Below are 13,927 nucleotides of genomic sequence, written 5' to 3'. Positions count from 1 at the left end.
AACTCCGTTTGGAGATCAAGATCAAGAATGCTGAATGGTTTCAGGCAGTCGCAAAACAAGAGCTACAATAAAACCCAGCCCTGGGGCCAAGACACTTTATTTCCCACAAGTTGAATGAAATTAGAAATTTTTCATTATTTTGAAAATAAAACTGTGCTAGTATACAAAGACAATTACTATCCAATTAGTTTCTCAGTTCAAAGGAAAATGATTGAATAATGATTGTATTCAGTGTTGCAGGGCCGGTTACCTGTGTAAAAGAACTCATGGCATTGAACTTAGCTACATTCATTCACCAATCTCTCACAACGCATACAACTGACACAGGAGAAAAAAATTCCCTAAGTATTCTATTTGGAACATCTTAAAAATATTTTATTGTTATTATATTTTTGGAAAGTGGCATTGAAAGCATTTCCAATAAACAATTGTACACAAAAATTTCAAACAGATGAATTGCTGACAGTTGCCTACATTAAACAATTATTAATTTTAAAATACTATCTTTTATAGCACTTATCTCATTCAAATTATACACAATTAATGCCTTGTACCTATAAAACTTTGAGAATGTAGTTTATATGCCACATATATTTGATAGCCCTCTACTTAGCAGACACTAGATTTATACTACTATTTGGCCATAACTTCTTGAGTTATATAAAATTTTTCCTTAGCTCCACATTCTAATAAACCTTATTCCCATGTTTTCTTATGCAAACAGTAGGTACTCAAAAATATTTGTTGACTAAAATCAGAAATGAGGGGAAAGTGTTACATTGAGGTTTGCCCTATAAAAAACAACGTCAGAGAAGTTGATTCTTTGTAGAATCTTTTCAAAGGGAAGGAAATAACATTCTATTTAGTCTCTTGTGAAGTTCAGAACAGGAAACAAACCATTGTTCTGAATGCGTATAAAACGTGCTCCTATGTGGCAGTCAATAAAAGGCAAGGATAAGGAAAAGACAGATGAGATAGAAATAAAGCTGCCGATAAAATGAGCGATAAAGCCATGAGGAGTGGTTTTTCAGTATCATCCAGGAGACGGAGAGCAGCAGAAAAGATGTGATAGTCAACTCTCTGTAAGAAACACCATGACTCTCCTTAGCACAGCCCCCCAGACCTATGGACCATCAGAATAGTGCAGCTACATATTATTGTAATGTAAACAGCCACATGGAAACAGGAGCTATCAAGTCTCCTGTAAGGAATGACCTTACAGAAACGACACAGGCGACTCCTGAAGGTTGGTACATGCATGGGCCTGGCGTCAGACTGGAGAAGCTACAGAAGAAATTATTTTCTTTCCTTCTTTTTTCCTATGTGAAGATTGGCACAGCAGTAGTGTAACAGCAGCACAGTAAGTTGACAAATGAAAAGACAACTGTTAAGGAATCAGATCTTTTCCCCCAGAAGATGCTTTGAAATGTGGAATGCATGTGCGTGCGGAGATTATAAAGAGCCAAGCACAAGTCAAGCGTGTAATGTTTATCAGACATATGCACAGGAGAGCGTGTACACACTAACCACTAGGAAGAGCATCTGTTCACCAGTGCTGACTGTCGGTGACTTGGTAGAACTTTGATCGAATGCTCTAAGCAGGGCACTGCTGTGCAGGCAAGCCGTGATGATCTCCACATGCACGAAGTGAACACAAGCCAAGAAGCCTGAGTTGTCCTTATTTTAATGCCTATTCCAACGGTGCCAAAGAACTCCCTACTTATGGATACACCATAGCCCGTTCTTATTTTTTTTTTTAATTTAGAGAATTTATTGTTAAGACACTTATAGCAACATGCGTGCTAAATTTTAGATCAGATGAAAACGTCTTTGCTTTGCTTTGAGGGTCACATTAATATTTGTTGGCAATATTTATCTGCACTGTCTCTTGGTAAACTAAGCATTCATTGGCTGAAACTTAAAACTGAGTTAAGAACCAGGAAGTGTTTTGCACTTTTTTAATATTATCTTTAAAGGTTAATTTTTTCGTTGATGTTCATGTTTTATTTATAGAACAATAACAAAAAAGTATTTAAAGAAAAATTGGGGAAATCACTCTAGAAGTTTCTCCAAGCCTTATATATTAATATTATATATACATATATATATATAATGACTGGAATTGATATCAATGTCAATAAAAGCAAACAGTAATTGACTTCTACTGGATTCACCATTGGTGTGAACTTGGTATGCATATATGTGTGAGTTTTTTTTAAGCTAACACATCTCCAGTGACTCATCTCAGAAAATAATCGTCTGTCTTTCAAAGGAATATTTTAAGTAGAAGTACAAAGTGAATTGTGTGTTTTATCATCAGTGTTCCTGGTTGCATTATTTAAGCAAGTATCCAGGGTTCCCTGAAGCAACTCACTTAGACCTGGGTCATAGGCACACACGGCTTTCCCACCTGAGACTTTCTACCTCTGAAGCATCTCGTTCAGATTTAGAAGCACTAAAAGTATTTTCCACCTGAGACTCACTGGCTACCTTTCTTTAAAGAAAAACACCATCCTCAAGAAAGGAATGGTATTACCCCGCCCCACCCCCACGCTCCTCCCTCCTTTTCTTTCTCTCTCCTTCCCTTCCAGCCTTCTTTGATGAAATGTGGATAAGAAGGTATGGCCAAAGGAAGCATGCACCAGGAGTGATGCTGTCATCCTTCTGTGAAAAAGCAGGGATGCAGAACTAGCAGGGGCGACTGACCTTGCAATGTCAGCCAACAGTGGGGATTCTAATGAGAGACCAGACCTCCTGTTCAAAGGCCTAGTAAGGCACTGTCTCCTCAAACACACCCTCCATAACGTCACAGCAGCTCTATGGTTATTTTACCTCTCTCATAAATCTGCTTCCAACCAGGCACCACTTTAAAACAGTAACTTATAACTCATTTCATCTCTGTGTGTATGTATGTTTCAGATTACAGTTTTGTCTGACATTTTAAAGGTTCAGCTTTGGAAATATATGCAAGGAAACCAAAGGAACTAATAACAGTAGCCTGTGTGGTTTCCCCCTCCTCTAAAGAAGATTAGTTAGATGAAAAGGATGAAATAACATGGATGAGATATAGTTTAAGTATACAGTCAATTTTAGTCCTTTTTAAACCGTGTAAATTCTCAAAGGAAATATGGGTACACAAAACACTATAAAGGCTCTGCTTGGGCAGCACAAAGGAAAATCAGAATGTCCCACATTTTCCCATGACTTAACAGTGTGATATGTATACATGTAAGGCTTTCAGAAGAACATTATAAAGACACAAGACCTGACCATCCTAACTGAGACAAAGAAGACACACCACAAAACTCAATTCAAGGAAACAGAAACGTCATCACTTCTTGTGAAAGAGGAGAGGCTTCACCATGCCCGCCAGGATCTTGGGCAGCTGTGCAGCAATAACTTCAGACATCATTTCCGGAAACTCCACAGCCAGTGTCCGGGACTGGATGAACGTATTCAAGCAGTACAGGTGGAGCTGTTTCACAAGCTGTCGTTGCAACAAGTGGGTAGAAAAAAAAAATGAGGGAAGCAATAGACGCACACACTGTTCAAACATGGTAATTATTTTTCTAATGCTGCAAGTACTTGTCTAGAGGTTTGTTCTTAGCCACATGCAAGTGATTCTCTCCATGCCCCCAAGATAATGTGGAAAATGTTTTATACTCATCATGGGACATGCTGATAATATGGCGTTTTAAAGATTCATTTCTTTTTGTCTTATGTATCTGAGGGCCTACCGTTTATGAATAGACATGTATTACCTGTAGTGCCCATGGTGGCCAGAAGGTGGCATCAGATACATTGGAACTGGAGTTACAGATGGGTGTGGACCACCAGGTAGGTGCTTGGACCTGAACCTAGGTCTTCAGCGAAAGCAGCAGTGGCGCTAAAATGCTGAGTCATCTCTCCAGCCCCACATGTGCAATGTTTTAAAGTAATTAAAGTTAGCTTCATTCCCATGGTCTAAAGTAAACACTTTGGTTTAATTTCAGCCCTTTTTCTTTCTATGCATGTATGAAGACATCCACATAATGTTGCAGCCACCTAAAGGTATGCATTTTCAAAATGCAATCATTTCATAAATCCTACTTGTTAACCAGGCTTTTCCACATCAATGCACTGCTTCTATGTCAATAATCCAACTTGAACCATGAGGCCCAAGGCCTCAGGCCTATGAACTAAGCAGTGCACTATTGAGCAATACAGCCAGTATCTCTTTAATATTTACTTTTTATTATAAGAAGGGGTTTTGTTAAGTGGCCCAGACTACTAAAGTCTGACCCATTAGGTCGGAGGAGCCTGTGAGTTTATAAGCTTCTTGCACTGGCCTCCCAAAGGCCTATGCCAACAGGCTTAATGTCTACTTTAATGAAATGTGTTATACAATTTTAAAACTCCCATACTAGTACAAGATGCATCAAAAAAGAAACACCAGAAACAACATCCAGAAGTTCCTCTTTAGGCATCTTCCTACCATTACATCTCCATTTATGGCAAATCAGTATCCTATGTTTTCACTAGAAAGATTGGTATTGTTTCCTGATAGATGGCATTTCATGGCTTGCACTGCCCATATTTTCCCCCCCGCAGGACCTTAATCACCTTGTATTTTCTTTCCTTTATTTTTTCTTCATTTGTCACAAAGCCATCATCAACTTCTCTGAAGGTCCGTGAAAAATCACTTCAATAAGACTGTGGGCACTAGGAATCTTCTGCCTTCATTTTCACTCTGCAGCTGGCGTGCGTGCATGCATGCGTGCGAGCGAGAGACTAGCGCTCTCTTGCTGGGCCAGCAGAGGCCTCCTGGAGCATCACCAGGCATACCTCCTGGCCTGAATTCTCTCTGCCTCCAGGAGTTTGTGCTATGGTAACACATCCTAAAGTATTTCCCTGGAAACGTCATACTTGAGAAAAACTATGTAAGAGTTTGCAAGCACGCAGGACATTTATGGGGGCATTGCGATTGTTTGACTCTTTGGCTGGCGTCTTGCTTCTTCGGGATCCTGAAAACACTCACCAGGCACCGCCATAGAGCCAGTGTCGGTCAGAATGCTGGTGATTTGCACGTGACTTGTCTCTTTTCTCGCTGATGTGCTTGGATATTCTTCTCGTTCTTGGTTTGATAGACTTGAATCAGCTGTGCAGTGTTCATATTCTAAGCCCCTTAGTTAGAAAACCCACGTCTTTAGCAAAGAGCAGGAACACAAGCCCTGAGGACTGCTACCAGGTGAAGGGCAGCATGGGCTACACAGCATGCCCACGTCTCAAAAACGAGAAAGAAAAGTGCAAAGAGACAACTCATATGCTTCAAGTTGAGCAACTTTTATGATACTTTCCAGCCTTTATTCCCTCTTTCCCCTGTAAATTCCTATTAATTTGAGTTTGTGGATGACATATGAAAGGCTGATCTCCTTTTCTCTCTGATTTATCATGTCTTAGGATTTAAATTATTTCCCACTGAGAATGTCCCCTGTATTTCATGACTTTTGTTGAATTTTAATGACTTCTATTTTGAACTTAATTATCCCAAAAGTTTTATTTATGTATTTATTTCTGTTAAATGTTTCTTTTTTAAGGTTCTCTGTTCTTTTTGTGACACAGTACCACTGTGTCTTTGGGGCTTTGTGACTTTTTCTTCTGTTGTCTGTTCTGCTGCTTTTCCCCTCAAGTTGCTTACTTCTCTTAAGCCTATTTTATTGTCTGCTTTTCATTATAAAGGTTTAACTCAAATAGCTCATTGTCTTTGTACTGTATTCATAATTCAAGCTCACAAACTAACCGGGTGAGTGGGTAGCTTTTTATGTCTTTGACCCTCATTTTTATATGGTTTCTTATTGCTGCTGCAATAAAAGCTTAGGTCTTATATGTCTCAGGTTACCATATATATGAGTGTATATATATATATATATATATATATATATACACACACACACATTTGTGTATATGTATTATATACACATATATGTATGTATATATTTGAGTGTGTGTATGTTTCCAGTTTTATTAATCTAGCCCTGGTGTTGGGCATTTCTGGACTGCTTATCCCAGCAAAGTATAAAAACAAGAACCTAGAACGAATTTAAAGACCTTAATTTATTACTTCTCTATGCCTTTGAATGGAATCTTGGAAAGCATGGAGATCTTGCTTTAGTAGTTACAAACACACACAGAATGGTACAACAGCATTATTTTCTATGCTAATATTTGAAGCAAAAACATGTTTTAGAACCTAGTCTGAAAAAAATGTATGATAATTTATCTTGGCCATTAAATTCGATATACATTATACAAAAAGGAAAATTTGAAGTTCACCATCAAACTCAACAGTGTGATATAGTCTTTTAAAACCCCAGTACAAACAAGAATTTGGGGAAAGCACATTGTGATGACTAATATTGGTCATCAACTTAACAAGCCCTAGAAAGAGCCCTATGGTAAGTCTAAGAGGGGCTGTCTGGATTCTCTTAGCTTCTAGGCCTCCTGCCAGAGAGTGTGTCGATGGTACCACTTCCTAGGCTTGGGTCCTGGGCTGTCTGAAGTGCTCACCAAGCCTCAGAACTCAGCATCTAACTAATTAAGACAGTAGAGAAACTCACAGATTTCTCACCAAACAATCTGAAAAACAAAATTACTCACATCATGCAAGCTGTCGAGAAGTTTTGTAAGCTGATAGAAGCGCTGTGAACTGGGGACCACCCCTTTCTGTCTTAATCCTATCGCCTTGATCAATTCTCGGATATAGCTTGACCTCATCTCTTCAAACTGGTTTTGGCTCCTCAGTCCTTCCAAAGGAACTGCGCAAAATTAACAAGAAGGGACAGTTATGTGAAAAATATGACACTAACAATGAATAAATTTCTGAGCCCGACAACTAACATATTTCTTAAATAATTACTAAGTTATACATATATAATTATATATGCAATATATAATTTTAAATAGGAACAATTTAAATAGAAAAACAATCGTGAAATTGGTAAATATCAGAACACATTAATCTTTTAATTGCCAAAGAATATGTGAACAACTCCAGACTTGTATCTATGAACTATGTAATTAAGGTACCATTTGCTCAAAAGAGGTCTTGGTATTATATAATCTTGCTTCAAATACCTAGTTTTACTTAGTTTATTGCTCTATTTTTCATCTTCTGGTTCCATTTCTGTCTTTAAATAACTATTTGTCTTTCTTTATATAGTTTTTTTCTGCTTAAACCTCAAATATTTTTTTAAGAGTGATCTTATAAACTACCTTTTTGTTGTAATTTTAACATTGTTCCTTATAGTTTATACTGCTTTCCTGGTGCTATGGGAAAAGCTGGTCATATTTGAGCTCTTATTTTCTATCCATTGACAACTATTACACTCAGCTGTTTTTTTCTCTTGGTATATTTCTAATAGTGTTTTTATTGTCTCTTTCCTGTAACTGTAGCTGTCAACTGTCATTCTCCTTCCTTCTTTTCTTCCTTTCTTCCCGACAGGGTCTCATGTAGCCCAGGCTGGACTCAAACTCACTACAAAGCTGCAAATGACCTTGAGTTCTTGATTCTCCTGCATTTATTTCCCAAGCTTGGGATTATAGACATGACCCAACATGCTCAGCTCTTCTAGCAATCATTTATCAATAAGTTAATTGTACTGTTCAGCACTTACATAACAATATATTAACTAATAACAGTGATGGTAGACATATGTGCTTGGTTATTTATTTAAAAGAGAGTTAACTTTGTCATGAACGTTAGCTAACAATTCGCCTCTGGCCTGCCTTTGTGTGTATGTGTGTGCTTGCACTGAGCTGAGCATCGCCATGGCTACTGATCCGAGTTTAGCGCTTTTCCTTGCAAATCCTCCATGCACCTTACATACACCTGCCAGGTCTCCAGTCTTCACTGCACTCCCCGTGCCCTCTCTCTGCTTCCAGAGTCCACGGCTTTGTGCCTTCCCCTCTTCTTCCATTGCGTTTCTACACACTTCAGCCTCAAGCAAAGCTTTTCTGAAGCCATGTGTATAAAAAAATACAAAACCTCCTCAATTTATGGTACTATACATTCGTGATGTTTACTCTGGACTTGTTCTATGAAGATGTGCAGTCAGCATAAAAACATTGCATGTAGCTAGCTTTAAACCCTGGCTGCTTTCTATTTCTCTTGGATAAGGATACACCAAAGAGAAAACAAATAAACTTTTGCTTTTCTGTTTGCAGCTGTTTGGATCCTAAATATACAGGGGTTTCTCAGGAGTAATTTTTGAAACATTCAATGAACATGTAATTCTTGTTTGCACTTCTGTATGGGTGTGCAGCATGCACACCTACAATACCTACCATCTCTTCTCTCCAGTCACTTCAGACCCCAGTTATTTCAAAGTCGGGTGCTTCCAGAGCTCTCAAAGAAATCCCTCTAGTTAACTCACCCAGACACATGAGTGCGAAATTACTTTTCTTGGTAAATCCCTTTACTAGGTAATTTCTGAGAGCATGTGTGCAATCTGCTACCTATTCCTGGAGAGTTTTGTTTGAAAAATTTCATGACACAAAGGATTATTGAATTGTCAAACGTTTCCATTTCATTTATTTTTAATTTGCTATTATTTCTCTGTCTCTGTCTCTGTCTTTCTGTCTCTCTCTGTCTCTCCGTCTGTCTCTCTGTCTCTGCCTCTCTCTGTCTCTGTCTCTGTCTCTCTCTGTCTCTGTCTCTGTCTCTGTCTCTGTCTCTGTCTCTGTCTCTCTCTCTCTCTCTCTCTCTGTGTGTGTGTGTGTGTGGGTGTGTGTGTGTGTGTGTGTGACAGTATATTCACACCTGTGTGTGAGCACTTGCAGAGACCACAAGAGCATGTTGGAGCCCCCTGGACCTGAAGTTACAGGTAGCTGTGAGTCACCCTACATGGATGCTGGAATCAAGCCGTGGCCCTCTGTGAGAGTGAGAGCACTCTTTTGTTTTGTTTGTTTTTTGAGATAGGGCTTCTCTGTGTCATCCTGGCTGTTCTGGACTCTCTTTGTAGACCAAGTTGGCCTCAAACTCAGTGATCCACCTGCCTCTGCCTCCCAGAGTGCTGGAATTAAAGGCTTGCGCCACCACCCCCGACTTGATCGTTAGTACTCTTAATTGTTAGGCCATATCTCTAGACCCATAGATTTTGTTTGTTTTTGCAAAGGTATTTCCTATTTGAGATTTTAAAAGCTTATATTTCTTCAGTAGTTTTTAAACAATTTCTGAATACATAGCAATAAAGTATTTTTCAAAAACATAAAGTGATTTCTCTTAATACTGTTAATTTTTATTATTGCCTTATGATATACTCAGTATAGTATTTAAATTTCTGCTTGACAGAAAAATGTAATCATCCATGTTGAAGACAGTAAGAAGCAAGTGGCATCTAATTCTCCTCAGATCTTTGTTAGGCTAGCTTATGTATCCTCTTAGCTTTACAGAGGCTCTTCCACACACGTTGTATGCTTCTCCCCACTGGCCAAACTGTTATTCAAATTTTGATTAGGATGCGTAAGATATGTAAGTACATTCACATGGATTCTTTTTAAAAAATACTTTCATTTTATTGCACATGTATAAAACAAACTACCTACAGCAGGGAAAACCATGTGACAATCATGAGAATAATGAGTTCTATACATGTTACATTCATAGTGACTTGGCCATCTGCATTCGTCCCATTTGAAGTAAGTGTCTTTCTTGTCTTGTTGGGTCTAAATTTCCAAATGAAATTCAGTATCTATCCTATCTCAACTCTAATAGCTGAATTTCTTTAACTTAATCTAAGACAATCTTGTCCCCTAACCAACTAAGCTTGGTTGTAAAACTATACTATCTTGTCTTCAATGCCCCTCAGAGACTTGAGAAGGAATAAAACTTAAGTTCCTGAGTGAAGCAGCAGTGTGGGTTAGCAGTTTCCAAAATGTACAAATTGACTTAAGACAGTTTACTGCCTGACCAGTCACCCAATACACTTTATAACGATGGAGCCTCATCTTCAGCTTTCTGGTCTAAAATATCTGCCAGACTTGTTCACAGGGCAGGAACTATTGAGGACTTGCTTACCCTGACTTGGCAGAGTGCGGCCGCCAACTCTGCCTCCATCTAAGTTGCTCATTTTTAAGCAGAGTCTGTTTGTGGTAGGAATTAGGACATTTTGCCCAGTGGTTGGTTTGCCACCTTTGAAGCCGTCTCCATAAGGAGGTTCTTTAATGCTCATCATCTTCTTTGAGGTTGGCTGGGTGTTGTCAGGAGTTAACTTGTCTAGTTGTCGAAGAAATTTAGGATTGTAAGAACAACTTTAAATGCCATATTCTATGTGTCTCTGAGGCTTTTGAAGACCTTATTCGACTATTTTACCACGTATATCGATAGTCATATCTATCTGCTAGACTTAGGATATATGTTCTTGTGTTTAAATCTGCCAAGTATTTGACATGCTCATGTTTTGTATCAGTATACTAAATTTTATGGCAATGACTTAGTTATAACCTTCCTTATAGGTAACCATTGAGGCCTTGAGTTAAGGAGTAGGTTCAATCATCTAGCTTTTGTTCTATCCTCCCTCTGTGTTCCTAAATCTCTTTCTTTCCTTTCTGCTCCCATCTCCTTGTAGTTTATTTATTTTTATTTTATGTGCATTGGTGTTTTGCCTGCATGTATATCTGTATAAGGCTGTTGATCCCTTGGAATTGGAGTTACAGACAGTTGTGAGCTGCCGTGTGGGCGCTGAGACTTGACCCCGGGTCCTGTGGAAGAGCAATCAGTGCTCTTAACCCCTGAGCCATCACATCACCCCTTCACATGGATTCTAAAAGACTGACTTCCACTCCCATCCCAACCTCCCTTGCTCAGCCAGCTGAGATTTGTGCCATTAGCAGAAATCCCTGAAAGATGCTGCTGAGAAAGACAGTCACCTGTGGGAGCCAAAGTGTTAGCTCCCTGGGACTCTCGCAAATCCATTATCCAGCTACAGGCTGAGCCTGCTCTGTGGGAAAGGCACAGAAAGGGTCGTGCATGCCTGTGTCACCTGGCTTTGCTCCCATTTGTTGCCTTCTCCCCTTAACTGTCCTGCACCTTTCAAGTCTTGCACGCCAACCAAGACCCTCTCCTTACGTGTGCATTTCTAGTCAGATGCAACAGAAGCCTCCAGGCCACATGATGCAGTGTGACCACTATGTGGGAAGAAACTGAGTCTTTCTTGCTTACCCCCAGGGACTGTTTGAGTAAGATACACACACACACACACACACACACACACACACACACACCATGCATCCAGTCAGTGATCCCTGTGTGTATGTGTAGTAGGTTTAATGGGAAGCATAGCTTGTGCTCATATAATATCAGTTAGTTTGTAAAACTGAGTAAGCAAATACATTTGTAATATTATATCCTTTAAAATAAAGAGATTGGTTTTTTGCCATTTTAGTCTTTTTTAAAGCTTTTTTGTAATGTTTTTTAATTGAAAAATAAAATCATTCATATCACATTTCAATTGCTATCCCATCCCGTGCGTGCTCCCATTCCTCCCTCCCTCCCGCTTTCACCCCATTCCCCTTCCCTATGACTGTGACTGATGGGGACCTCCTCCCCTTGAATATGATGCTAGGGTATCAAGTTTCTTCTTGGTAGTCTGCTATCCTTCCTCCGAGGGCCATTGGGCCTCCCCATCAAGGGGACATGGCCAAATAAGGGGTACCAGAGTTTGTGTGAAAGTCAGTCCCCAGTCTCCACTTAACTGTGGAGAATATTCTGTCCCTTGGCTAGATCTGGGTAGGGATTTGATGATGACTGCACATATTGTCCTTGGTTGGTGCCATAGATCGAGCAGAACCCCTGGGCCCAGATCTGCCCATCACAGTGTTCTTCTTGTAGGTTTCTAGGACCCTCTGGATCCATCTATTTCCCTATCTCCTATATTTCTCCCACGTTAGGATGTGCCATTTTAGTCTTATGTGGCAGAAAGACATAAAAAAAAACCCAAATCACTTAATTTAGGTCAATGGCGGTATATTGAAATTTTTCTCCTTCATAGTTCCAATCTAGCTTTATACCTTGTGTATAACCATATGATTGTGTCTTCGACGCCTACCTTGTGAAGTCAATAGCAAGGGGTTGCGTGTCTCTACACTTGTGTACTCACTTGTATTGAGAAGCAGTAAGACTTTCATGCAGAGAAACTCCTCGTGGGTCACCTGGAGCTTGACAAACTCCTGTGGGATTTGCCACATGGTAAGGCACAATGAGTAGAACGATGACTCCTTCATCCTTTGCCTGGAGAAGCCGACACACAGCACATAGGAGAGAAGCCGACACACAGCACATAGGAGAGAAGCCGACACACACACAGCACATAGGAGAGAAGCCGACACACAGCACATAGGAGAGAAGCCGACACACAGCACATAGGAGAGAAGCCGACACACAGCACATAGGAGAGAAGCCGACACACAGCACATAGGAGAGAAGCCGACACACAGCACATAGGAGAGAAGCCGACACACAGCACATAGGAGAGAAGCCGACACACAGCACATAGGAGAGAAGCCGACACACACACAGCACATAGGAGAGAAGCCGACACACACACAGCACATAGGAGAGAAGCCGACACACACACAGCACATAGGAGAGAAGCCGACACACAGCACATAGGAGAGAAGCCGACACACAGCACATAGGAGAGAAGCCGACACACACACAGCACATAGGAGAGAAGCCGACACACAGCACATAGGAGAGAAGCCGACACACAGCACATAGGAGAGAAGCCGACATGAAAATAGTAATCAGATCCTGTGAGCCGGGCAGTGATGTAACCTGTTCGTGAACAAGATTTCAGCAACTGTCTTTTCTGTTGTTGAATTTACTGACATATTTAATAAGCAAACCTAATATTTGGAATTTTAAATGTCTCCAAACTTTTTCAGCATAGGGCAGCACTCAATTTTTAAGGCAAAGAAAATTTAGACATAAAAATGATATTCCATACACACCGATCAAAGTCAGTGTTGCTTCTTGCTTTTACTAGAACATTGTTAATACCTACGTCTAGTCAGTGCAATGTTGAAGGGGTTGAGCATCTGGAAGCAGGAAGTGCTTTATTTACTGAATAGAATGTGCATTTGTATGTGTAAATGTAAGTTTGTGCACAAGTTAATAGGTTACTTCAGTTCATGAAACTTGAACAACATTGTGACTTTTTCTAGGAGGATATGTGTGGTGACACAGACAAACAAATAAAAGAATGGTAGTAAACATAGTTGTAAATGTTAATACAAGTTCTGAAGATGGAGGCCCTTACTGGAGACATTCTCTCAGCCATGTGCTATTTTGTAATGTCAACATCAGTCAGTGCAGTCAATAGGCATAGTGGGATGAAGACAAGATACCCACACCAAAGGACCAAGATTAAGCCTGGCCCATCAGGTCTCAGCCAGGGTACCCAGTTTCTTGTTAAGATGATTGATGTTAAGCCCTTGCCTAGGTCAAGGGATTGTACATTTAAAAGGAATGAATGATGTGAGAAGATTGTCGACTGCAAAGACATTAGACCATGTCAGTTATTAGCTCAGATGCATACAACTTGACATCCACCATCAGAACAGTGTAGATATTACCTTGTACAAAATCTAAAGACTATTTGCAGAAATAATATTTAAGACATAAGAATATTTATAAATAAATAAAACTATATGTAATATTTATAAATAAAAATACTTAGGTATAATAAATCAAGTTGGAATAGTCATAGAAAATTTATGTTTAATTTTTAAAAGTAAATCAATATTATCAAGCAAAAATATTTCTGATTTACTTTACTATCTCAAGTACATTATCACAAGTACAAACATCTGAAAATGTAATTTCATATGATAAACATTTAACTTTATATTGAAATGTACATCTCAGTTTTTGAAAAAATAAAAACAAAAC

The 13,927-nt window shown here is 39.4% G+C and overlaps 1 protein-coding gene across 1 annotated transcript in view; it reads right to left on the bottom strand.

The window, feature by feature from the left end:
- Positions 1–3,043: 3,043 nt before the first annotated feature.
- The window catches only part of Pgr (progesterone receptor), a 59,843-nt gene continuing 48,959 nt past the window's right edge, over positions 3,044–13,927 (bottom strand). Inside the window, exons 6-8 of the mRNA XM_051155901.1 lie at positions 12,135–12,265; positions 6,637–6,794; positions 3,044–3,487 (exon numbers count right to left, since the gene is read on the bottom strand). Of these exons, the coding sequence (XP_051011858.1) occupies positions 3,332–3,487; positions 6,637–6,794; positions 12,135–12,265 (445 nt within the window). The 3' untranslated portion in view covers positions 3,044–3,331. The remainder of the gene's footprint in view (positions 3,488–6,636; positions 6,795–12,134; positions 12,266–13,927) is intronic.

Source organism: Acomys russatus, chromosome 14 (genome assembly GCF_903995435.1).
Source record: "Acomys russatus chromosome 14, mAcoRus1.1, whole genome shotgun sequence".
Taxonomy (NCBI): domain Eukaryota; kingdom Metazoa; phylum Chordata; class Mammalia; order Rodentia; family Muridae; genus Acomys; species Acomys russatus.
This window is presented reverse-complemented; position numbering and strand designations above follow the sequence as displayed.